The sequence below is a fragment of the Haemaphysalis longicornis genome, unplaced genomic scaffold, assembly GCF_048455015.1.
Source record: "Haemaphysalis longicornis isolate Haplotype H1 unplaced genomic scaffold, Haemaphysalis longicornis Haplotype H1 scaffold_8, whole genome shotgun sequence".
NCBI lineage: Eukaryota > Metazoa > Arthropoda > Arachnida > Ixodida > Ixodidae > Haemaphysalis > Haemaphysalis longicornis.
In genome coordinates, this window is record NW_027526445.1 from 118,693,697 (window position 1) to 118,718,779 (window position 25,083).

Genomic DNA, 25,083 nt, shown 5'->3' on the forward strand with positions numbered 1-25,083 from the left:
GCATTCCATCACATGCGGGTGTTCTCATACGCGGGAAGATGGGCGTAATTTTACTTTAGCGTTTGGAGTGACGCTGGTATTGGATTGTGTCACACCACTCGCTGAAAGAACCGTCGCTTCCATCACGTCTTCATCGGAAGAATCGAGTCAAGCACGCAGTCGTCAAGCAAAGTGACGCGAAGTCGAACGAGAGCAACCGCTGACTGAACCGCCGCAGCGCGCTATCCGCTTTATAGTCACAGCGCCTGAAGGAGAGGAGACGGCGGAGGAGAGTCGCGCATGCGCGCACTCGCGCGACGGGAGCGGAGCGATGCGAGCGAAGCGCGCGCACGCAGCTGTTGTTTATGATAATGAGACGGAGTGAGAGTGTTGCGCACAGCTGTCGGAGAGAAGAGCGGAGGAGAGTCGCGCATGCGCAGGTGGCGTGCGGACGCCGCCCACGCCGACGCAGGAGGGACATGCCTCAGAGCAAGAGATGCGCCGCATCTAAAAACTGGTTGTGCGCATGCGAAGGTGTCTCAGTTCCTGCGTGTGTCGCGTTCTCTGCGCCTGGAGCTGGCGGCGTCTACGCCAGGGAGACTGAGACGTTGAACGTTTCTTGTCGCGTCTCGTATTTCTCGAGGAACTCGCGCCTGCTCACCATTCTGAAAAATCAGCAACTGCGTCAAGCAAAAGAATGCCACGCTCAAGTTCATTTCAATTCAGGTATACCACCACGACGAAAGCTTCGCTTTAACTCGATTTCAACATACAAGCGTGGGATGCGCCAATTTTTCATCTCGGCTTTGGCGAAATTAAATGGAGGTTCAAAGTAGCCGACACACCGCATTAAACCCACGAAAAAAAAAGCGCCCATGCGCTCCGTACACAAAGTTGTAACGTGCGGCTGGCGTTTTTTAACACGAAAGTGTTTCATTCGCGGACACACGAAGATTTAGCTGACGTCATATCCGTCACGGAAGTGACGCCAGTACAACGAAGCAAGCGGCCTGTAAAGGGTGCAACCCTGCACTCAGGGTCTTCTTGCGAGGAAGCAACCTTTAGTACTAAATAGTACTATTTTAACACGAAAGTGTTTTATGCCGGGGTACACCAAGATTTCACTGACGTCATATCCGTCACGGAAATGACACCAGTACACATTTGCCGAAGCGATCCGCCAGCAGGACGTCGCTCGCCAAGCACACCCACAAGACAGCCGCCGACCCGCAAACCATGCTCAGCTGCAGATTTCGCTGCACATTTAACTTTCGTGTTTTACCGATTCCTATGACGGGAATCAACCAGTTTTTTTTTCGCTCTCTCCCACAAGCCGCTCCCACTTATCAGAGTAAATAGATGCGCGAGTGCATATAAAACAAGCCCACACTGTACCCTTATCTCTGGTGCCCCGGAAGGAGCGCAGCATTTCTAGGACAATCTCAGCACCTCTTTTTTTTTCGATAAACGCTTTCTTTTCTCTCTCTCTCTCCTCTCGGACCCGTTTTCTGCGCGCATGCGCATGTGGTTGCGCAGGAGAAGTTTTCGGCATACACGGGAACGCCGGATTTTCCTTTCGCTTTACAGTATAGCCCGCTTATAGCGAACCATGTTTTAACGAAATACCGGCCATAAAGAAGAAATCTTCATTTCCCGTTACCATTTGCACAGATATATTTTATTCTCAGATATAGCGAAAAAACAGATATAACGGAGTTATCGTTTCCCGATGTGTTCGTTATAAGTGGGCTGGACTGCATATTCCTTTCGCCTAGCCACCTAGACAAAGGCCGGTGCGCAAATTGTGTTCTCCCGCCACAACGCATCCATCCACTGTCCACGTATTCGCTCGCGTAGTTTTGTCTTCTCAGCCCGCCACATGCAGCACGCGTACAATGCGGCCAGTGGTCAAGCACGGGCATGCTTCTTCCAGAGGGGATACTCCGGCAATGTAGATACCCGGTACAGGGACGCCGCTTGTCCTATCCAAGCCGGCCAGCCCACGCACCCGCCATCCTCGGCTCCCGTGGACGGATCACCCCGGACATCCGCCGACCGCAGGTGAAGCAACTGCCGTTGCACTTGTAGCCGCCAAATAGCCGCAGGCGGCTGCCTCTCAGTCATAACAGGCGTCGAGCGAGCACGCCGTAACTGTGCTTCACAGGCCGCGTATCCTTTCCAGACGATAGCGTAGTGTGTCAGGGAATAAACGCGTGTTAGGGACATATTAGTGGAAGTTAAGAAGAAGAAATGGACGTGGGCAGGGCAAGTAATGCGAAGGCAAGATAACCGTGGGTCATTAAAGGTAACAGAGCGGATCCCTAGAGAAGGCAAGCGTGGCAGGGGGGCGGCAGAAAGTTAGGTGGGCATATGAGATCAAGAAGTTCGGGGATAAATTGGTCGCATTTAGCACAGGGCCGGGATAATTGGAGATCTAGGGGAGAGGCCTTTTCCCTGCAGTGGGCGCAGACAGGCTGATGATTATGATGATGATGATCCTCTCCAGACACCATGGGTCTATTCGATTCAGCCTGCACCTCTTGAACCAGTTCACAGCGGTGCAAGGCAGGTTCCGCCATCGGCGGAACCAGACCTGCACTTTTTAGATGCGACGCATCTCTTTAACTCGCCTTGTCCCCCCGGCGTCTTCCGTCGTCCGTAGTCCGCATCCCTCCCCCATTCTCCTCGCCGCGCCAGCTGCGCGCTAACGCCGCTCTCACCGCAGCGCCATCTGCGTGTTAGCGCTCGCTCCCGTCGCCGTGCCAGCTGTGCGTCAGCGCGCGTTAGCGCTCGATTAAATATCGAACACATGCGCATGCGCTGCTCTCTCTCATTCCCCTTACCGTTAACGCGCGGTACATATAAACGCGGTAACTGCGCCGCTCCGCTCAGTCGTTCCGCCGCTCCGATGACATCCGATGACCACCGATGATTTGAATGGAGACTAACAGGCCTGCTACCGCGATGGTCGGCGCAACCGTATAAACAACAACAAATTGACCCGCTAAATGGAAACAACATAACGGAAACGCAACGGAAACCCCACAATGCGTCGCATCTACCCATGGTTCCCCTCGCGGGAAGATGGTGTAAATTTTTTTCGTCTTCTTCTGCACCTCCCCGTCAGAGGGTGCAGGCAAAGCCGTGAACTCGTCCTGCACCCTTCGGAACCACCGGTGAATCGAACGGCGTGGTTCAGGTGCCGCGAGCTGCACCACTGAAATGAACGGCGAAGTGCTGTATCGCCTGAACTGGTTCACGAGTGGTGCAGGTGAAACGAATAGACCCCAAGCTTCTTCAAACAGTTCCAGCCCTCCCCTACATGGATTCTCTCTCGTCCTACGAAATTTTCGGCCACTGTAGTGGTAGAAAACATGGGCGGTTGCGCCGGTACGGCGGCGCAACCGCCACTCACTCTAAACAGTAAATATCTCTTGCACCCTTGTATAAGACTCTTGTATAAATTACTCCGATAAATTTGACACCCAATACCTCTACAATTACTCCTCTTATCCCACTCCCTGTCACTTTCCGCCTCGTGTTGGAATGCGCCTACAACCCAACGGCCTCGAGCTGACCAGCTACGCGCCCGAGCAGAGAAGGGTACCCACATTTATTTTGATAGCTAAGCTCAGCCTGTGCAATGTATAGTCATGCGTCCGTAGACAGAGCCGCGTAGAATAATTCTTGTCTCCACTGCTAGAGTAACCGTAAAATGCTCTGTAGCTTTCAATTTAACGTAGGTATACCTCGAGAAAAAAACAACTGAAACTGGCCTGTATGACGACTCTGTCATTAGGCCAGTTTTATTTACTTGACATAATTAAGAGATGACCATCTACGGAGGGAGTATGGCTACAGAAAGCGGCTCTGATTCCGCTTTAATCGACACTCTCCCGAAACAATTACATGATAAGCCGAGTTTCATTTACTTTTCACCATTACGTAGTCCACAGTGAAGTTGTAAGTGTTGTGCGGTTCCCGTCTTCTGTCAGTACATGGTCTTCTACAGGAGGGAAGCGGAGAGCCTCATGTTCGTCCGCTAGAATCTAGTTCTTCCAAGTTTCATTCCGCTAATGGGCTAGGAAGTATGCTCAGTCGCAAATTGCAAGCAAGCGTGTTTTGTTTAGTGCACTCCTTGGACTGCGCCCAGCTTCGCCAGTCACACTTCGTCACTGAGCGGAAGAGCTCTGCATTTTTTTTTTCTGCTCAAATAAACGTTTTGCCCGCACTCACTTTGCATTCTCCTTCTACCACGAGTCTTTTGGTGTTCGAGCGCATTTAATTTTCGAAGTACTCACAACCAATTAGCCCGGGTCCCTTGAAGCTCTACTATAATGAGAAAAAAAGGTATATATATATATATATATATATATATATATATATATATATATATATATATATATATATATATATATATATATATATATATATACAAAGTAAGAAACCTCGGTAACAGCAACAGCGGAGGGTTTATTTCGACGTTTCGACTTGTCTCGAAGTCGAAACGTCGAAATAAACCCTCCGCTGTTGCTGTTACCGAGGTTTCTTACTTTGTGTTCACCACGCCTTCGGCCCCATCGCCAGCATGCCAGTTATATATATATATATATATATATATATATATATATATATATATATATATATATATATATATATATATATATATATATATATATATATATATATATATATATACAGAAAGATAGGTCGGCAGTCTACAATGCCAAAGGAGGCATAGGGGTGTGGTTAGGCTCTTTTCTTTTTCACTACAGTTAATTAAGTAAACATTTTTTTAAACATACAGAAGAAAGAAAGAAAGAAAAACACGCGCCCAGAGTGGGGACCGAACCCACGCCTTTCGATTACATGTCGAATGCCTTACCAATTCGGCAAGGCATTCGACATGTAATCGAAAGGCGTGGGTTCGGTCCCCACTCTGGGCGCGTGTTTTTCTTTCTTTCTTTCTTCTGTATGTTTAAAAAAATGTTTACTTAATTAACCGTAGTGAAAAAGAAAAGAGCCTAACCACACCCCTATGCCTCCTTTGGCATTGTAGACTGCCGACCTATCTTTCTGTATTTCCTCAACGAGTCCCTCATTTCCTTACTATATATATATATATGTATATATATATATATATATATATATATATATATATATATATATATATATATATATATATATATACAGTGTAGCCCGGTTATAACGAAGTAAGCGGGAATCTGAAATTTCTTCGCTATAACCGCTTTTTCGCTATATCTGGACTATTATAAGACCGCTATAATTGGGACGGGAAATCAAGATCACTTCGTTATAACCGCTATATCGCTGTAAGTGGGTTCGTTATAAATGGGCTACACTGTATACAGAAAGGAATTTCCTAACGAGCCCCGCACTTCCAAACCCTATATATATATATATATATAATCCAGGGAGTAGTAGAACTTTGAAGATGGTAGAGAACACAAGAGAAGAAAAACTTCGAACAAGGTAAAAGCACGATTGTGGCCCTTTTGGCCGCAATCCTTTTGGCCCTTTTGGCCGAAATGGCCACAATCGTGCTTTTACCTTGTTCGAAGTTTTTCTTCTCTTATATATATATATAGTCAGGTAAAAGATAAGAACAACTTTGCGGTTAACTTGTTTATTATAAATTAGTCCGACAGTTTCGGAAGTGGAACTTCCTTCCTCAGGGACAATCCCACAATGAACACCGAATCCTTATGCACACTGCATGCGAGGGAGAGTCTCTCCTTCTCTCCCTCATAAGGAGGGGAATACGCCAGAGAACGTAAAAAATCGGGTAACAACAGGGCACTTGCTGAGTGGAGAGGATTTAAATTAAAAAAAAAGGAAGAAAAAGAGGAAAGGCGGTGGTTTTAGTGAGAAAACGGCTCTGGTGGGGGAAGGGAGCGGGACCAAAGGTTTCTGTCGGCCCGCTGCGGCTGGGATGAAAGAGAACTGACAAACAAAATACAGACAACGCATGAGCACAGATGGGAAGAGCGGGGCGGTGGTGTAGTAACTAAGGACGCGGTCTTGGCCCGGCATTTGTTTCGTGGGTTCAGAACAGACCATTAAACGGAGAATCATTGCTTTTACCAAGAAACCGGTGATAAGTCTACTTTGTTTGCCCTTTGAAGGGCCGCGACATGGCGACAGAGAAAGGCACTAGCGGCAGCCAGGGGCGAGCCGCATAGCGGTCGGACCGCGCGGAAGACAGGGATCAAGTTACACAGGGGCGCGGCGAGTTCGGAGAAGGCGACGAGTACCCCGTCCGTCCTTGGCCGCAGCGTAGAGTAATGTATAGGCACACATACGACGCGACAAGCGTGAAGTTCAATGGAGGGCCGACACAGAAAACCACTGAATTACGACACCGCTATGTCTCAACAGAACACGACAATCTCAAGGTACGGCCAGATTGGCACTGCCGTTCAACGTCACCCCCCTCTCTCTTCTTACTCTTCTTAGTTGTCCCAATGTGGACAGCATTTATCGCGCAGCACGTGCAGTGCGGGGCTTAGGCGGCTTTTTTGGGCGGCGCTCCCTCTCGGTATGCGCCCGTTGTCTGCTGAGCTAATTGCGGGTGATCCTGAATGAAAAAAAAAAAAAAAAAAACCTTTTATGCTAGGAGAAAGGGGGTGGAACAATGTGCATCCACTTCCTGTTGTCAATCAACGTCCGTGGTCCTCAGGAGGCACGACATGCTGCCAGCGCTCTCGTTGATACCATGAGTCAGCGTTTTGAACTTATAAATAAGGTACGATTCCTTCTGTTCGCGCTCCCGTTTAGTGTGAAAACCGGTCTCTAGCAGAGTGACTTTAATTTGGTCGAATGAATGTCCTGGGAGGCTGACATGTCTTGAAATGGGCAAGTTCGGTTGCGTTTTAGCGTGAGAACGGTGGTTGTTAAAGCGTTTACGGAAGGCGGTTTCTGTTTGTCCGATGTACTGCATGCCACAGATGTCACAGTGAAGCATGTAGACGACATTTTGGCTGTCACAGTTTAGATGCGCATTTATTTTGAATACGTAATCTGAGGAGCTGGCTTTAGCAATAGTGGTGGTAGTCATGTGTGAACAAACCTTAGAACGTGTTTTCTTGCATGGCTGGCATCCCCGTTGAGTGCCCTCAATGGCAGTCGTCTTGGCTCTGACTAACATATCTTTCAGGTTTTTTCCGCGGCGATAAACAATTCGGGGGGGCTTTTGGAAAATTGAAGATAGCCGGCTACTTTGTTGCAGTATATTAAAATGTCTCGAAAGAATGTTATTAAGTTTGGGCAACGCAGATGAGTGGGTGAGGACAAGATTTGTCTGGCTTCCTTCATTCCTGGGATTCCCTCCATGTAGAATTTCCTCGCGGTTTAGGTTACGAGCTCTGTTGATGGAGTCATCGACCACTGCTGTTGGGTACTTTTGACGAATGAGGGCATTTTTTAGTTGTTGGGAGTTGTGGTCAAAGTCGGCGTTGTCAGAGCAAATTCTGCGGTATCTGTGGGCCTGGGAATAGGGAATGCTCATCTTGCAATGCCGTGGATGGTCACTTTCAAAGTGCAGATACTGCTGGCGATCTGTGGGTTTTCTATATAGGGCTGTGATCGTGGTCGTGCCCTCTACCTGAATGGTGACGTCGAGAAAGTTCACCGATGTCCTTGAGATATTATGCGTAAAAGATATAGAAGGGTGGACCAAGTTGAAATCCGAAATGAACTTATGCAAGCTTGCCTCGTCATGCGGCCAGACAAAAAAGATGTCATCCAGGAATCGCTTGTATATGAGCGGGCGAACGGGTTGAGCTTCCAAGAAGGGTCCCTCGAGTGCCGCCATGAACAAGTTCGCGTAATTAGGTGCCATTTTTGTGCCCATAGCTGTGCCGCTAATTTGAAGGTAATGTTTGTTTTCGAATTGGAAATAATTGTAACGAAGCACCAGGTCAAGTAGGGTAGTAAGGGCGTGCTCATTAATCTCTAGTGCCATATCAGCGTTTTGACATGCCTCCACGGTATACCTGATGCCGTCTGAATGGGGGATATTGGTGTAAAGCGATGAGACATCCATTGTAACCAGGAAGCTGCCAGGGGGGATTACCAGTCCAGACATCTCTCTCAAAAAATGGTTTGTGTCCTTGATATAGGCCGGAATTTTGGGAACTGCGTTTTTCAAAATAAAATCAAGAAAGCTGGAAATTGATTCTGTTGGAGTGCCATTGCAAGATACAATAGGGCGGCCTGGATTGCCAGGTTTGTGAATTTTAGGGAGTAGGTAAAAGCGTCCCGGTGCTGATTGGGTGGGCGTCATTGCTTTAAACATGTCTTTAGTTATATCGCCATTTTCAAGAAGCCTTCTGAGTTCAAGGGTGATTTTCGATACGAACTGCTGTGTTGGGTCCGCAGGAAGTTCCTCATAAAAATTCTCATCACTCAGTTGTCGGAGTCCTTCCCTAATGTAGTCGGTTTTGTTAATTACGACTATTGCTCCGCCCTTGTCCGCCGGCTTTATAACAATGTCATCCCGTTGGCGGAGGGAGAAAAGGGCCTTGCGCTCATCAGTTGATAGGTTGTTGCGGACAGGGTTTGTTTTCTTTAATGCATTCAACACGTCTTTTTGAACGGCCGAAATGTACATATCGAGATGTTTGTCCCGACCATCGCTCGGTGTCCAACATTTGTCTGATCTATATATATATATATATATATATATATATATATATATATATATATATAGAGAGAGAGAGAGAGAGAGATGGCGTAGCTGATTCGAGCAGCAAATTTTTTTATCCCTTATTATCCGTTCGCCGGCCGTGTTTTATGGCTGGCCGTTTTATCACGATCAGGGACTCTGATAGGTGTGTGTCATTGAGTGCAATTGCAGATGCGACATTCGGTGGAGTATTGCAAAAGGCGGGAAACGTAGATCAAAATGGTAGGCTGCGTCGCCATTACTGCAATTCTCCTGGTCTTTGCACCAATCCTACTGTTTATACCAGCTATCCCTTCCCAGGACAAAACAACCAGGAAAAAAAAAAAAGCAAGAAGGAGGCAGTGTTCAGCAAGAAAAAAAAAAAACAATTGCGCGCGACTTCGGATGAACCACTAGGGAATCTCAGGATACTCCAAAGCTCATCGTCCTCGCTTATTGTCTTCCCGCGAACAAAGCCTAGTTTTCGGTGACAGCGAAGTCCGTTCGCCAGGAACGCTAAACAAAGGTTATTTGGCAGACCGCAGACACTTCCGATTTCGCAAACGCGATAAAGCAAAAAACGCGCCATAAATAAATATACTGCGGAAGCAATCTGTTTGTGCGGAGCAGCGCTCGAATAAATCTGGAATGAAAACAAAACGTTCCTCTGAGGCGGCGCGTAAAAAAAAAAAAAAAAAAAAGAGAGGGGGAGAGACATGGGGAGAGAGCAGAGAGAGAAGTTTTGCCTCTGTTCGCCGCGCCACGCACTGCGGCGCTGCAGTCGGCCGAATCGCGGCGCATGCGTCGTGGGGACGCGTTTGATGTCATCAGCGGGTGAAAATGGCGGAGGGCGACCTGAACGTAGACAGCATAATTTCCAGGCTCTTAGAAGGTAAGTAAATGCCTATTTAGCGTAGCTAGCCTCTCGGAGATTAATTCCCTCGTTACGGACTAGTTTAGAGCGTTTCCGACCGGCTAATTTCACGGAACGCTGCCGAGTTTCGGACGCCGGTAGCGACAGGTTTGCCGTGCATACTGTCATTGTCATTCGCAGGCGCTGCCTAGAGCGGCAACTTCGTGCACCTTCTCGCGGGGTTTGGCGGTGGGACGTGCTTTGGGAAACTTACCGAGAAAAGAATAGTCTTTCATTTAGCGACGGAAGTAGGCACGACTGTAGCCGCATTCGCGTAAAGGCTCGTTGGATCGTTTAGCCGCGACCACCTACTTGTGCTGCTGGCCGACCGAGGGAGGCAGGGAGGGAAAGGCGGCCTCAAAGAAATGGCCGATGCCCGGGGTTTGTGGTGCGGAGGGTATGCGGTCTTTGCGGCGATAAGCCGGTAGTTATTCTGGTTATCTTGAGTGCATTTAAAGGCATCTCGTGTTCAATAAACAGCGAAGGGAAGTTGGTTGTTCGTAGCTTATGGTTCCCCCGTTCGTTACAGATCCGCAACGCGGCAGCAGCCGTGAACCTGCGCTTAATTTCCGCAGCGCTCTAGGCGCCGCACCTTGCTTTGCTGCCGAGGTTCCGCGGCCAAAAAGAAAAAAAAAAGAATCGTCGCAGTGGCGTATTTTTTGCCGGTTAGTTGAGTGTGGCAGCCTTTCAACGAAGCCATTGTGTTCTGTACTGGCCATTATTTGAACGCACCGCTGTAGAACGTCAGGGAACCAATATTTTGCAGTCCGTGTCGTAGCTAGGCCTAAGGATCCAGCGCAAAAATCACGTCGTGCCCTGGTTCATTTAGTGGACGAAATTTCAATCGCAACGCAGCGACAAAAGCCAGAAAGAAGAGTAATTACGGTTTACGTCCAGTTTTTGTGTGTTTTATCGTTTCGTGAGGGGAGCGTGCGACGTTGCCGGGCGCCGAGGGATTGCCCGCCTAGATAGACCCAAGTTCGGAGCTGTTCCAACCTCGTGTGTTCTAACCTTGAATTCTGCCGTTTCGTCACTGGCGTGACGCGGAGGTTGGGCACGATCTCGTGTCCGGCGGCGGTTTCATCTGGCCGCATCTACCTGCACAGAAACAGGCCCCGCCTTGGTGCGGATCGCTGTTTTTACGGCACGCCGTGCTCCTCGCGGCAAAAAAGCCGCGCTGATTAGGACACAGCTGCCGTTACCTGTACAACGCCCCGTAGTTCGGAACCGTCTGGGGTTTGGGCCCCGCTTGTATAAACACTGCACCACGCGCCCGGCAACCACCATTTCCGCCTGGCCAGTGTTGCGAAATGCGAACATTTCGCGCCCGGACGCAGTTGCTCGCGTTTTTTTTTTTCTTCTCCAGTTGTTTGCGCGGAAACGCTTCCGCGGAGAGCAGTTGCTAGCGCTGCTGGTCGGCGCGCTAGTCTAACGGCTTCCGGCTAACGACTTCTAATTTCTCCGGCGTCGTAATATCGTCCGTTGTGTTGGTCGATCACCGTGTTTTGATCGACGAAGCGACGCAGAGAGGCACGGTAAAAAAGTAGTGGGTTCGTCTGTACCCGGGTGGTTGGGCCAGTCTGTCGAATGCTGTGCTTGTGTGTGTGATGAATCGCCGTCTCCTCGCGCATCCATTGTTTCTAATTGCCGCCGAGGCAGTACTCGACGATTCTCCTTTTTGTTTGTTTCTTGTTTGGCCCCGCGCTTTTTTGCGTGCCAAGTTTAGCAGCTCGGCGCGCGGTCTTTACGAGAGCATTGGTCACGCCTGCGTCCTTTTGCTGGCGCCGGGCCGATGAACGGTTTGCGACTGTCACTCGCGCAGCACGTGAGATTGCCTCAGTTAGGGGACTTGTGTTCGTGTTGTCTCCTCTAATTGGGTGTTGCACGGGAGCTCCCGCGGGGACACCCGCTCTGAGACCGGAGCGGCAGGGGCGCTTGTGTCCCGCACGCCCGCCCTCTCCTTTATTCAAATTCGGCGTAGCCAGTGTTCGCGGCTTACGAGAAGAACCGGAAGGCGTTTGGTCTGTTGCGGTGTTTGTGCATCGCTACATGTGGCGGGCGAAGAGCTCTGGAGGCGTTTTTCTCGCTTCTCTGGCATATTTTTGTTTACATTTTCGTTGATTGTAGGGGCGGTTAAAAAATTGCGCAATGTAGCTCGATGTGAGCACAATGTTTGACCCTTTTCTGGGTCTGTGACGGTCATGCTGGCCGGTTGCGAAACTATGAACGCAAATCATATGCAGCTGCCTCTTTCAAGCAGTGTTCTATTGGGTGGTTTTGTTGCGTGGCACTATGGCTTTTTACGTAGTGCAATTCTCTGGAGGCCAGCTATTTTACCCTGGGAATTGTGGGAAAAGTACAGATTGGCATTAGCTTGGTAATTGGCTTGGATTGCAACTTTTTAGTAACTGTAACAGCATACAAATGTGTATATTTACATAGACATGCAGCAGCAATGGTAAAGTGAAGGTGTATTTTGCAAGTCTGATGGGCCAAGCCAGCCGTTACAAAGACCTCATAGCTTTCACAGCAACCCACAGGGACATATTTTAGTTGTTTCGCTATTATTTTTATTGTGAGAACAGTTTGTGAAAGTTTTGTACATACGAGGAAACGTTGCAGCAAGTTTGGTTCATAGCTAACCAACGTGCAGTTCGTGATGCCAGGCGAAATGGGACTGTGTGGTTGACCAGTGTAAATGTTGTCTTACGTTACTAACTACGCTTGCAACCGTACTCGCAATAAAGAAACCATGATGAGTGATACGTAAACAATAATGAAATGATTGAAATTTGCATTCAGATGGTACTGCGAAGAATAAATAAGACGAAAGATGCTATAGCATAGGCCTACTGCATAGGGATGTAGGTGAGACGTTTGTGGAGCAAAGAAAAGATGAAAAGAGAGGGCAATGAATGACCTTAGTTCAGGAGGCCACGCGCCGCCTCTGCTTCTTGCTTGATCAGACTGCGCTGGAAAAAGAAAGAGAAAAAAAATGGAAGAAAATGCGCCTTATTTCAGCCGTCGTTTCCTACGGCCTGTCTTTGTTTCGTGCCAGTGTGAATGAAAACATTGATTGTTTATTCTGTGGTTTACTCGTTTTCACATTTTCTAAAACTTTTGTGCCACCATTGAAAGTGTGTGCACTTCCCATAATTCCCATGGGGGCAAGAGATTTCAGTGTCTGTTTCTCCTCTGGTTTATGGTATGGGAAACTGCTTTAAATGGTGAGGAAGGACCACTCACCGGTCAGGTTTGACGTTTCACCGCATTTTAGTGCTCTGACTCTCATGACATTTACTGTTGTTTGTAGAAGCACCGAGCCACATTTAGATGCAGCCACTTTTAAATATGTCTGGCGTGCATGCTTCGCATGTTAAAGTTAACAAAGTAACCAATCCCGCTCACTTTTTATATTTTATTTTCACATGGACTGTAGGGCAACTGTAATACTTGCGAGGGCAGTTTTAGTACTTGCAATCTTTAAAAAAAAATTAGAACCGAGGGGTTTCACCTAACAGCATTAACCATGAGTATGTTCCGAAGGCTTGAAGAGGGGAAATTAGACATGATGCAACCAGTTGTTTTTATCAGTAGTACACTTGAGTATGTTGTAGTATGGAATTAATGTTTGCCCACCCAGATGGACTGCTTTGTATTGCGCAATTTTCGGTGTGATTGATTGGTTTAGACTGCAGTTGGGTCAAGTTGTGCTAGCTTGCAACTCTGACATGTTTTGTGGGACCTGCTTGCACTGGGCTTATAGACTTCATTTGTGTCCGTTTCGAAAATGTCCGTTTCGCGGCCATTTCAGTCGGAGTGTAGAGTTGTGCTACGTCTCATTCGGTTCACCATCTGCTTTCAGCCAGTCGCAGCTCGCTCGAAGTAGGCACTTTGAAGTGGGCATGAAAAGGACAGAACTGAGAATGCTGTGACCCTGTTTGGGCCTGCAAAACTGTTTCTCAAGGTTGGCGCATTGACGGAAATTGTGAAGTGTGTAGGCTGAAATGTCGTCGTGCTGTCTAAAAAAACATTTCGGGGCAAAAGTATAGGGTGCTTCATGCGTTGCAGTACACCCACAGTTTTTTTTTCTTTCCTGTCTTTGTCATCGGTTGTAGCTCTTAAGTGATGCTGAAGCGAGCGTGAACATAGGCCAAGTTGCACACATCAGTGGTTTGGGAAGTGCCGTTTTGTAACCCTTGTTCTCCTTGCATGGCTTGGTGGCAGCGGGGTGGGATCATTTGGCACATTGCGAGCACTTGAGAGGTGTGGCTGAGTGCTCAGTAACCCTCCAGTAGGGCTCTCAGGAAGGCGGCAGTTGGCCCTGCCCCAAAAAAACGGGAGTTCACTGGCATACATCCTCGACTTTGTATCCTCTATTTTAGAGTGGGAACTGTGAGTTGGTCATGGAATTTCCCTGCTGAATCTGTTTTGGAACACAAGGAATGTGGAGGTCACTTCGGGTATTTTTTTTCCTTTTTAGCTTTTTTTTTTTTCCTTCGATAGCTTTGGCTTTCAGCAGTTGTGTTTCGTCATGTGAAGTCAATACAGTGCAGGACAAATTAAAAGGACACTAAAGCGTAAAGCCAAGTTGGCTTTTAGTAGATTACGGTGTCGTGAATACATACGTAGCGCTCACAGCAGCAGTGGCAGCATTTGCTTATTGACACAGGAAATGCCAAAACTGGGATGACAGGTATTGCCTCCATCCATCTTTTTCCCACTAGGAGTTGTGACGTCACAATCCTTGAATAGTGGCGCTTGTGTAAGCGTTTCTCGTGTAAAATAAATGTTCTTGGGAACTTTTGCTAATCACTGAAAGGCACAACCCTCGGCTCGGCTAGCAATCGTTGCAGAATAGGATGGCTTAGCCCAGGCTGTATTTTTGCTTTGATTTCTTGGAAATGTTTCGCCTTGCGTGCAAGTGCAGTCAAAAGATGCGTGCATGCAGGTGGCCGTGAAAGCTTTCCATTCCTATACCACTAGTGCATATGTAGGCAATAGCTAGTGGTGAAAAGACGCTGTGAGCTTGGGACGGGACAGCTCGCATCTTTGATAGCCAGTTGTGTGTAGTGTATAGTACAACCTCATGAGAACGCTCAACCGTGGGTGGCATACAGGGGCAGAGCTTGATTGCCGCTGTGTCAGTCTGTTATCGAAAACAGTGTCTGGCGTCCAGTCTTTGTGGCGAAAGTGAAAGCCAACCAGAACGGCTCTCAGACAGCTGGTGAGGATTGAGTACTGTGAAGAACAGGGCCTTGGCTTGTTCTGGATGCCTTGTGACGTGCCTTTAGCTTCACAATAACATGAAAGGGAAATGGGAGGGATAGATGCCAGCCTAGGTTTGTTCCTCAAGAAAGCAAAGCATCGTTGGTTTATGCACAAACTGCCTTTTGCACAGGACACTTGGGTGTATCAAAACGTTGCCTGTAAGGTTCTGTTAAAGCAGAGGATAAACTTGATGGTGTTATTTCGTGGTATTGGAATAGACGCGTTATAGGTGCAAAAAAAAATTGATGTGCTCAGTGAATAAAGAAAGAGAAGGCATATGTATCGACAAATGGTGACTCATGCGTGCAGATATCGCTTCTCTAAAGTTTGAGCGTGCTAGGCAACATTTTGTTGTTTGTAGGTCATGAATTTAGTGTCAAGAGACAAAGTTTGCAAGTCACTTTTATGCAGTGGTGAAGTTGAAAGATCTTGACATACAGAAAACAGGAGTGGAACATTACTCAAAATGTCAGTAGACTGGAATGTGCTTTGAATGTTTTCTTTCTCAACATACTTGAAAGGTCTTGGTGAGCACTGTTCATCATAGAAATTTTGCTTCTGGGAGTTTGGAAAAGTCACCCTGTGGCGTATTGAACTTCATATGAATCTACAAGCTCCATTTCAGAACTATTAGCTCTTTCACAACCATGAACACTTTCACTGGTCTCGTGTTTCTTAGCCAGCCATTTTTTAGCTTGCTTTGAGGGTGTCTGCTGTTTGTGTTTCAGCAGTGTAGCTGTGCTTTTATTGCGTTCGGCATGACACATTCAGTTGGTTTGGATTTAGTTTCCGAAAACCAAATCTCCAAACATTAAGGGCAAACTTCCACGAGGCAATTGTGGAGGATGCGTGAGACACAGTGATCCCAAAGCACATGTGGCCTTAGCCAGTGGTAAATTCGAGGTACTTTGGGGTGTCATACGACCTCCTACTGCAATCCAATTCCATCCAACAAAGTTAGCGCTCTCATCCCCGAGCATGCAGTGTATCCTAGCAGCTGCGGCGTCCACAACAATGTGTATTGGACAGCCTCCACTTCCAAATCTAGAAAACGCCTGCTTTTGTGCCCCAGGTAGTACAGTTGCCTGACGACCAAGAGGTCCGGGATTTGAAACTGACCAGGGGAGGATTTTTTTTTTTTTTTTGTTACGCTGCAGGTCTTGTTCAAACTGAATGCCACCACCTACTTCGTCAAGACACAAACACGTATATCTATATCAATAAGCAGTCAATTTCATGTCATCAGTTAGGGCGCCACACGAGAAGCTGCTCTTGCTCCTCCATAGGTGGTGCTGCGCTGCTTCTCATTTGGCGAGGGCACTTGTCAGGTAGTCCGAATTGTTCCAGATTTTAAACTGATGCCGCCATCTTAGCGTTTCTGGAGCCAAGTGATGTATCGTCACAAGTAGTTTTGGTTGATCTATTCTTGCCTTGAGTTTTTTTTTCTTTTTTCTTCACGTGCCGTCGACTATAATGGCTATCCCTCCCTTCCCATGTGAATTCTCGTCGCGCAGTGCGGGGATGCCGGCCAGGAAAGACTGTGCAGCTGACGGAGGCGGAGGTGCGGGGCCTGTGCCTCAAGTCGCGCGAGATCTTCCTGAGCCAGCCGATCCTGCTTGAGCTGGAGGCGCCGCTCAAGATCTGCGGCGACATCCACGGCCAGTACACGGACCTGCTGCGTCTGTTCGAGTACGGTGGCTTCCCGCCCGAGGCCAACTACCTGTTCTTGGGCGACTACGTGGACCGAGGCAAGCAGTCCCTGGAGACCATCTGCCTCCTGCTGGCCTACAAGATCAAGTACCCCGAGAACTTCTTCCTCCTGCGCGGCAACCACGAGTGCGCCTCCATCAACCGCATCTACGGCTTCTACGACGAGTGCAAGCGCCGGTACAACATCAAGCTCTGGAAGACCTTCACCGACTGCTTCAACTGCCTCCCCATCGCCGCCATCATCGATGAGAAGATCTTCTGCTGCCACGGGGGTACGACTGTCTCTTCCTTGTGGCGCTCTTTGCTGGAGTGATAATCCCTTATGCTGCACGCAACAAAGTTAACGTGGCTCTGAGGGCCACTGCTATTCTGGCCGAAATGAGCCAAATGAATAGGACTGTACAAATGGAACTGAAATGGGGGGAAAAGCAGAAATACCCGTGTGTCGAGGTCTTGGCGCATTTTAAAGGGACCATGCAGACAAAACACAAGTTTGGTTCATTCAAAAGATTGCCTCTTTGGAATCGTACTGACACCACTTTTAAGACACGCTTCTCTCAAATAAGCTACATAATTAGGAAAACAGGGAATGGCCATGCGACCCACTAGCTCATTTCCCACAACGGAACCTATGATGTCACATGTGCCCAGCTGTGCAATTGGCTGAGGCTGGCAGAAAGCAGACGCAAGTTATGCAGGGCTTATAGGCTTGCTGAACAAGCTGTTTGCGCTTAAGTGTAATGCACATTCTTTTTATAGCAGTATGAATGGTGGGGTGCAAAAGTGGAAGTTACGGACGTGCACGTAAACATACAAGTACTGATGCGTACTGCTGTTGGTACTCGGTGCACTAAGCTTGTTTTAGCTGTACAGCAGTGCAGCGCTTTGGGGTCTCGGGTGACACTGTCCGAATGGCGTAAGCGACGGCGTCTTTTGTGACCATATTTGTCGAGCAAGCACCATGTTTCATGAAACGATTATTTTCTACCTCAACAAAAACAAGCCAGGTACAAATACGGTCAAAAACAAAGCAAAGGCAGGAAACGGCTCTTCGCGGTAAGGTGGTGCCATCTAGGTTGACTAACAGTAAATAAGGCCCCGCAGTCGGCCGCAGAGCGGTTCCTGTCATGTCATGGCGCACGTCGCGAAAACACAGAATTTGGTGGGAGAATCAAAATTTGACAAATTAATTTCTCAGTGAATGCGCTTGCTTCCAGGCAGGCGCTGGCGGCACTATAAAACACGATCTCTTTCGAATAGAACAAACTTGTATTTTGTTTGCATGGCCCCTTTAAGACCCTCCTCAGGTGGTGGAAATTGATTCGGAGTCCTCCACTACAGCGCATTAAAGCCCATAATCTGTAAGTGGAATGGGAACATATGCTGTAGCAAATGTTTACTCGATTTGTAGGTGTGTGTGTGTTCATTTTGGGTGCATGCTGGCAGCAGTATTTTGCCATTTTCATTTTGCACGGTGTGTTGCGTTGCCGCATGCTGTGGGGTTGTTTTTTCTCGACTGGCTCGTGTTTGGGGAAAGGGATGGGAAAGACGGCCGTGTGGGATCTGAGCGCGTTTCCTGTCTCCCTCGCAGGACTGTCTCCCGACCTCCAGTCTATGGAGCAGATCAGGCGCATCATGCGGCCAACAGACGTCCCCGACACAGGTGTGTGCCCCTCCCACAAGGTTTCCCTTTTCTCCTATCCTATTTTCGTCTGTCTTTAAAGGGGCCAACTGCACTCAAATTTCACCTCGGCCAAATTTACTTTGAACGTACAGTACGTACCCTCTCGCCAACTGGGACGGGACTGGTAGCCCCGTGGAATGCGTCGTTAATTAGTTGGAAACATTTAACAGCGCTCCATCACTGGCGACACTTCACCTGCCGGCAGATTGCGCAAACAGCCATGAAGGGGAAGTGACATTGTGGCTGGCCAGGTGCTCTTTCCTCTGGCCAGCCAGAGGAACCGATCAAGTTCCTCTGGGCCTGCTTCCCTTAGTGCTGCTGCGAGGGCGAAGTGTTGCGCGCAGGTTTGCTCCGGCTGGCCGCTTGCGTGCTGGCTGGAATGTCACTTCAGCCTCTCTCTGCGCGCGCGAGAGCGGTGCACTCTTGGTAATTTCGGTTTCAAAATCTACGATTTCCGAAGGTTCGTGTGGATGCGCATATTTCAGCCGCCATATTCTGTATCCGGCAGTCCTTCTGGGCAGACTAAAAGGAAATGTTTTCAAGGGAGTGAAGTTTTGAGTGCGGTTGGCCTTTAAGGAAGGCGATTTGCATGTAGATAGTGGTGGGCATGTGAACAGGGTTACCAAAAAAGGCGTCTCCTGTGCTTTGCAGCGCAGTGCTGGTTGTAGAGGTGCCACAGGCTGTTTACTTTTGGTGCTTGCAGTTTGTCTATGGTGAACTGCGCCTGGCGTAAACTGGTTGGTGTCTTGCCTCGTCCTGTAGTGTGAGCCATTTTTAGAAGTCGTCACAGCGCTGTGTCGTTTGTGCGATGTGGCTATACATGTGTCGTGTGAGGTTATCAGCTTTGGACAAGGAATTTGTATGAGAGTGTTGAGGCTTGGAGCCTGCAGTTGTCATCCGACTTTACTAGTTGGGTGTTAAAGGGGCCATGAAGACAAAATACAAGTCTGGTTCATTAGAAAGACTGCTCTGTCGTGATAACAATGATACCGATATCATCGCAAACTTCGGAAAAATAACGGAGATATTTAAGAAAACGTGTGAAGGAGTGGCGACTCGCTAGCCAGTTTCCGGCAACTTTTCTATGGCGTCACAGAATCTTGTTTGGGTGATTGACGGTAGTCGATCAGATCAATCGCCAGGACACATGGCTGTACGATTGTAGTGGGCCACTAGTTCCGTTTGATCGAGTCATTTGAATGTTAACCTGCAGTGAAGACACTGAAAATGATGTTTTTAGGGATGGCCCATGTGACGTCACTCGTGCCGATAACACGTCACTGTGGCGCGAAATTTGAAAGTTCTAAAGTATTTCTTGCGTTTTTATCGGTTAAAAAAAAAGTCTTTCATGGACGGAATGGAGCTGAGTGAGGTACTGAAGCCTAACTCTTTCAAGTTAACCAAAGTTGTATTCTGTCTTCATGGACCCTTTAAGGCCCCAATGACACCTGCATTTCAGGTATTTTTTGCAATCCCTGCTTTTGAGTGAGAGTTAGGCTGCTCAGGTGCAGTTCACTAGCAATGAGAAGACTACTGCAGCCTGCCTCTTAACCTTTCCTTTGTTCAATAACCCTGTTGTCCATGGTCCCGGAATTTCGTAGTTGTGAGGTCCCGCATTGGCGTGTCTTTGGTGACCCTGCTCCTCCTGTGGTGGTGCAGGTCTCCTGTGCGACCTGCTGTGGTCTGACCCGGACAAGGACGTCCAGGGCTGGGGCGAGAACGACCGCGGCGTGTCCTTCACCTTTGGCGCCGACGTGGTCTCCAAGTTCCTCAACAGGCACGACCTCGACCTAATATGCAGGGCCCACCAGGTGAGTCTGCACGGCGGTTGTTCCGAAAGAAGGGCCCGTGGGCTCGGTTGCCCACTGGGCAATTGGGACGCACGTGTCCCAGCAGTGAGGCAACCTCGCCCCCCGTTCCAGGTGGTGGAGGACGGCTACGAGTTCTTTGCCAAGCGCCAGCTTGTGACGCTGTTCTCGGCGCCCAACTACTGCGGCGAATTCGACAACGCCGGGGGCATGATGTCCGTCGACGAGACGCTCATGTGCAGCTTCCAGGTGGGTCGAGAGTGGTGGTTGTCTGCCAGAAGGGCTGCCTTTTTTGCACGAGTGGTGCCTCGCCATTTCTTGGGGCTGGAGTGTTGTCGTGTAAAATAAGCAGTACCAACGTCTATTGTGGCGATAATCGGTCAACATGGAATGCTGTCAGTCAACGTGGGCTTGGAAGACAAAACCGTTTTTTCTGGTTCCCACTTTCCAAGCCCAAACCTCAAACGGTTGTAACTTCTGCTACAGACCAGATAGAGTTCTACTGTTAGTCTTATTGCATTCCTTGATTTGTGCGCACTTCACTGGTGCCTTGTTCAGCTGCATCGCTCCAGCAGTTTCTTTACAAAAGCTGTCAGAAAATCGAATGATGAAATCCAAACAAATTTGAATATAGTCGTTTTGCACAGAAACAAATTTCGTATCTACAATCACAATGAAAAACTGCACCAGTACCTCAATTTTCATCATCACAACTAAAAAAAAAGTTTTTTGGTCCAAGACCAGTGTGCCCCCTTAAAACGAGCTTAGCTTCAGTCTTCACTGTGTTCCTCACTGCTTGGATTGCTTACAGTATTTTCCGGTCTATAAGTTGCACGTTTGTATAAGTCGCACCCCCTTCAAAACGGGGGAAAAAAAAAAAAAACCGTAAGTCGCATCGGTTTATAAGACGCACCGGCATACAAAATGCACCCAATGAGGTAAACTCATAGAAGACCAGTCCGTCAGAAAGTGCGGCGAAAGTACATGGTTGTGGTGGCCGCCGCCGCCTCTGAACGCATTCCCCAGTAAGCAGTACTAGACACGTGCATCTACCGTCTAAAGTCTACACAGAACTTCTCAAAAATGGTTTAATGGTACACACAGAAGGCACGTACCTACATATGGTGTTTAGGCGAAACCATCGAAGCCTTCTTCCTCCAACTCGCCAACAAATAATTCATTCGTTTAGACCATGGAGTTGTGTCTCAACACGCGCTAACATCATGCAGCACAAAGGCACCTTTTCGAGCACGGACGACTCACAGCCGCCGTGTACCAAATTTATTCCGTACATAAGTCGCACCGGTAGATAAGACGCACCAACAAAAATTTCAGGGGGAAAAAACGCGACTTATACACCGGAAAATACGGTAGTTGTGTGTTACTCGGCCGTGGAGTGACGGTGGCTGTTCCCGCTCCCCCTCGCAGATCCTGAAGCCCTCCGAGAAGAAGGCGAAGTACCAGTACGGTGGTCTCAACTCCGGGCGGCCCGTCACGCCGCCACGGGGACCGGTCAAGAAGAAATGAGCGGCATCAGGGGGTGTGCAGCAGAAGCGACAAATGGGATAATGAGAGAGAGAGAAACAGCAACCACCACACACAGCGTCTCCACCCACAACAAGAACTACACGACCGCCTCTTCTTCTTCCCCGCATCCCTCCTTCGGTTTCCGCTCGGTCGCCCACACCACTCCCGCCAGCGTGGCCGGTGGTTCGCTGCGATTCGATTTTTTTTTTTTCCCTCCGTGTTTGATTAGTCCACCCCCCATTCTTTTAAAGTTCAGATCTATCCCCGCTGTTTTTGAATTTCCCGGGACATCTTCTAATCATGAATTCTCATATATGCTGATGCTTATTTCTGTGTGCTGCGTGTCTGTGTTAAAACAATTTTCATCGCACTGTGGTTTTTTTTTTTGTCATCTGTAGCCCACATCCCATGTTTTAGATTTTTTTTTTTCTCCTGCCTCTGTTTGGCTTGCCACTGAGCTGCAAAGGACTTGGACAGGGTTGCAACTGCTGGCAGGCTTGTAGAAAGGAGAGAAAAAACAAATGGGAGGGGTTTTCCTGACGAAACACGCGAATGGGCGTGGTTGCTCAGTAATGGAGAAAGGCTTCGAGAAAAACCCGACCCCTGAATTTTCCCCCCCCCCCCCCCCCCTTCTGGTTCCATGCTGCTTCGAGAATGGGCAGCATCATTGCCTGTGGTGGTACTTGCTGTGTTTCAAAGCTTGGCTGTTGTCTCTCCAAAGCTCAAATTTGTGTGGACTCTGAACCGCCCTTTTTTTTCTTTTTGTCGAAAGGTTTTTTTTGCAGGCGCGCGTTGCTTAATGTTCTCCCAACGCGAACTCTTGAAAGGAAGAATGAATTTGTTGCTATCAGGCTTTTCTGCCAATAGCTTGCCGGTGCCGTTTTCATTTCAGTCAATGTTTTTTTTTTTTTCTTCTGGAAGCTTTAATTTGTGTTGACGCCTTTTTTTTTCCCGTTTGCTGTGCCCAGCAATGATGCACTGTTGTGTCTTCTAATATGTTTTCCTCCCTTAAAGTGTGTGATCCTTCTGACCACGCCCAGTAATCTGGGATGCGAATGATGGTAAAGTGAATGCACTGCAAGACAAACGGAGAAATGGAGTCTGGCATCCCAATCGTCCGTTTTCAAGTCATGAATTCTTCTAAGTTGCGATATGAGCGTTTGCGTTAGCCCCCCTTTGAATATTTATAGGCCGAACAACGATGCCGTCACTGCACCCGTTTTTGGTCTTGACGTCTCTCCCTCCCGAAGCCCTCTCTCGGGGACCCACTGGTCTGTCCATTAGAAATTTGGCGGTAGCCTTGAAGGAGTGGTTCTTAATTTTCACAGCTTGTACCAACCAACATTGCTGCCGACCTTGCATCTGTTTGTGCGAGGTCGTCGTTTTCGTTGCACCAGTGTGAATACGAAAAAAAAGCTACGAGCATCCCAGGATCGATTGGGACGGGTGCACAGGCCGTGGCCGTCAGGCCGTTTTCACTATCTATACCGGGAGGTGCGCGCAGTGTTGGATCATGTATGCAAAAAGGGGGAAGGGAAATGAAATTTCGCATCCTTTTAGGTCTCCCCCCATTTGCCGTTGAACAAGTTTGCACTGCGAGGCGAGTCGTAGCAGACTACTGGCAGGTTGTGTTCCCGCCGCCCCCGCTCTTGAAATTGTGCTGTTCGTTTCAGGTCTGCCCATAGCGCATTTTAAAACGCCCCTTCTCAAAGGTACTCTGGCTGGTGAAGCCTGCAACTACTACACCCGTAAACATGTCCTTGGCCGTTGCGAGCGTTTGCAGCGGGGTTTGGTGACGTCGCTTCGGTGTTGAGCCACTTGTACTGGCACGGCCGTTCTGGCTTGTGCGATGCAATCGAGCGTTGTTGGGGCTGCGTGCCCAGCGAGGGGCGAATGGTGACCAGTGCGGTGGCAGGCGTGCTAGAGTGCTGCTGTGGCTTTCTTAGGTGCCGGGGCAGTAGCAGCCACCGACGCGGCTTTATTGCCATGTAGCGGCCGTTTGGAAGCTTGAGGTTGTTAAAAAAAAAAAGAGGCGTGTCTTTCTCCTTTCAAACAGAGGTTAATAAACAGTTGGGAAAGAAAGCGGCTCTCTCGTGTCCTTCTCTTCTCTGTACGCTTCACTCGTGTCAACAAGTTAAAAAGTTGCAGAAGTTCCCAAGTGGTAGCTTGTTAAAATGAATAATTGCTCTCCTGCCCGCCGAGCCTCTTGAAAGGTGGCTTCTTTGTCGTGCATAATTGCATTGCTGGGGAATTTTTTACGGGCAATACAAGCGGCCCGATATCAATATAAACTACCAGATACAAAGCTGGGACCATCCTTGGGCCTTTTAGAATTGCATGATCTCTTTGTATGACCCCATGCACCACTATGAAGTGCTCGTGCACCGGGCACTGTTAAAATGGGCTTACTACGCATTCATTGTGAGGAAGACATTTTTTCGGGCGGCTGAAGGTATGAGGACCTATTTTTAACTAAAGCATTTTTGGCGTGGTGAAATTGTGATGCACTAAGCATTGTAGATGGACGGGTTTCCTCGCGGAATCCACGTAGACACGTTCAAATGCTTCAAATCTGCGGTAGCTGCATTGATGTTGCGAGAAGTTTGCATTAGTGGACAACCCTGCATGGCTCTTAAGGGGCTGTACCAGTTGTTCTGGATCCCTTAATACGTGCCCATAAGCATGTACATTCCCTCCTACCCGTCGTGGTGGCTCAGTGGCTAAGGCGTTGTGCTGCTGAGCACGAGGACGCGTGTTCGATTCCCGAACGTAGCAGCCGCTTTTCTGATGGAGAAAAGCACAAACACCTCTGTGTACAAGGCGGTCAAAATTTATCCAGAGTCCTCCACTACAGCGCGCCTCATTGCCTGTGCTGCGTCGGTGCGTTAAACCCTACAATCAATCATTCCCTCCTCTTGCCTCCTGAAACACTCCGTAGATATGGAATTATGGGAATACAAAATTTTTACGTTAGCTGACACACCACTGGAATAAAAATGGTTGTGTGTCCGCCACACACGATAAAGTATGGCACTAGGATAAAAAAAATTCCACTCTGGTTTTACCTCTGTACGACCACCAGCAACGCCAAATCATGTTCCATGCGAAGTCTGTACATACACAGTATACGGAAAACATGGTGCCACATTTCGCATTTTAAGACACACGAAAACTCAAATGTTTCTATGCTGACAAATGGTGATTCCTTCGTTTTTGGAGAGATAATCTGCATTAGTTACACGAGGGTGTGTATTACTCTATCAATTTCATACACAATAGACTCTCGTTAAGATGAACTCGAAGGGATCGTAAAAGTTTGTTCATATAAAAAATTTGTGTTAAAGGAGCCATGAAGAGAAAATACAACTTTGTTTAATTTGAAAGAACTAGGATTCAGTATCTCACTCAGCTCCATTGCAGCCACAAAAGATGCTTTCTTAACGAAAAAAAAGCAAGAAGTGTTTAAAAACTTTGAAATTTTGCGCCACAGTGACGTGTTATGAGC

The 25,083-nt window shown here is 48.2% G+C and overlaps 1 protein-coding gene across 1 annotated transcript; it reads left to right on the forward strand.

Moving 5' to 3' along the window:
- The first annotated feature begins 9,417 nt into the window (after positions 1–9,417).
- On the forward strand, positions 9,418–23,660 carry LOC144149394 (serine/threonine-protein phosphatase PP1-beta catalytic subunit). The gene is made up of 6 exons (XM_077680954.1): positions 9,418–9,557; positions 16,364–16,831; positions 18,151–18,222; positions 19,903–20,054; positions 20,166–20,300; positions 21,480–23,660. The coding sequence occupies exons 1-6, from the start codon at positions 9,506–9,508 to the stop codon at positions 21,576–21,578; spliced, it is 978 nt and encodes a 325-aa protein (XP_077537080.1). The 5' UTR covers positions 9,418–9,505; the 3' UTR covers positions 21,579–23,660.
- The last annotated feature ends 1,423 nt before the right edge of the window (positions 23,661–25,083 follow it).

Excerpts from the sequence above, each read along its gene's own strand:
- LOC144149394 (XM_077680954.1), top strand. The coding sequence starts at position 9,506 with ATGGCGGAGGGCGACCTGAACGTAGACAGCATAATTTCCAGGCTCTTA. Across the intron at positions 16,832-18,150 it reads GATCTTCTGCTGCCACGGGG|GACTGTCTCCCGACCTCCAG; the intron begins GTACGACTGTCT and ends TCTCCCTCGCAG. Across the intron at positions 20,301-21,479 it reads CGCTCATGTGCAGCTTCCAG|ATCCTGAAGCCCTCCGAGAA; the intron begins GTGGGTCGAGAG and ends TCCCCCTCGCAG.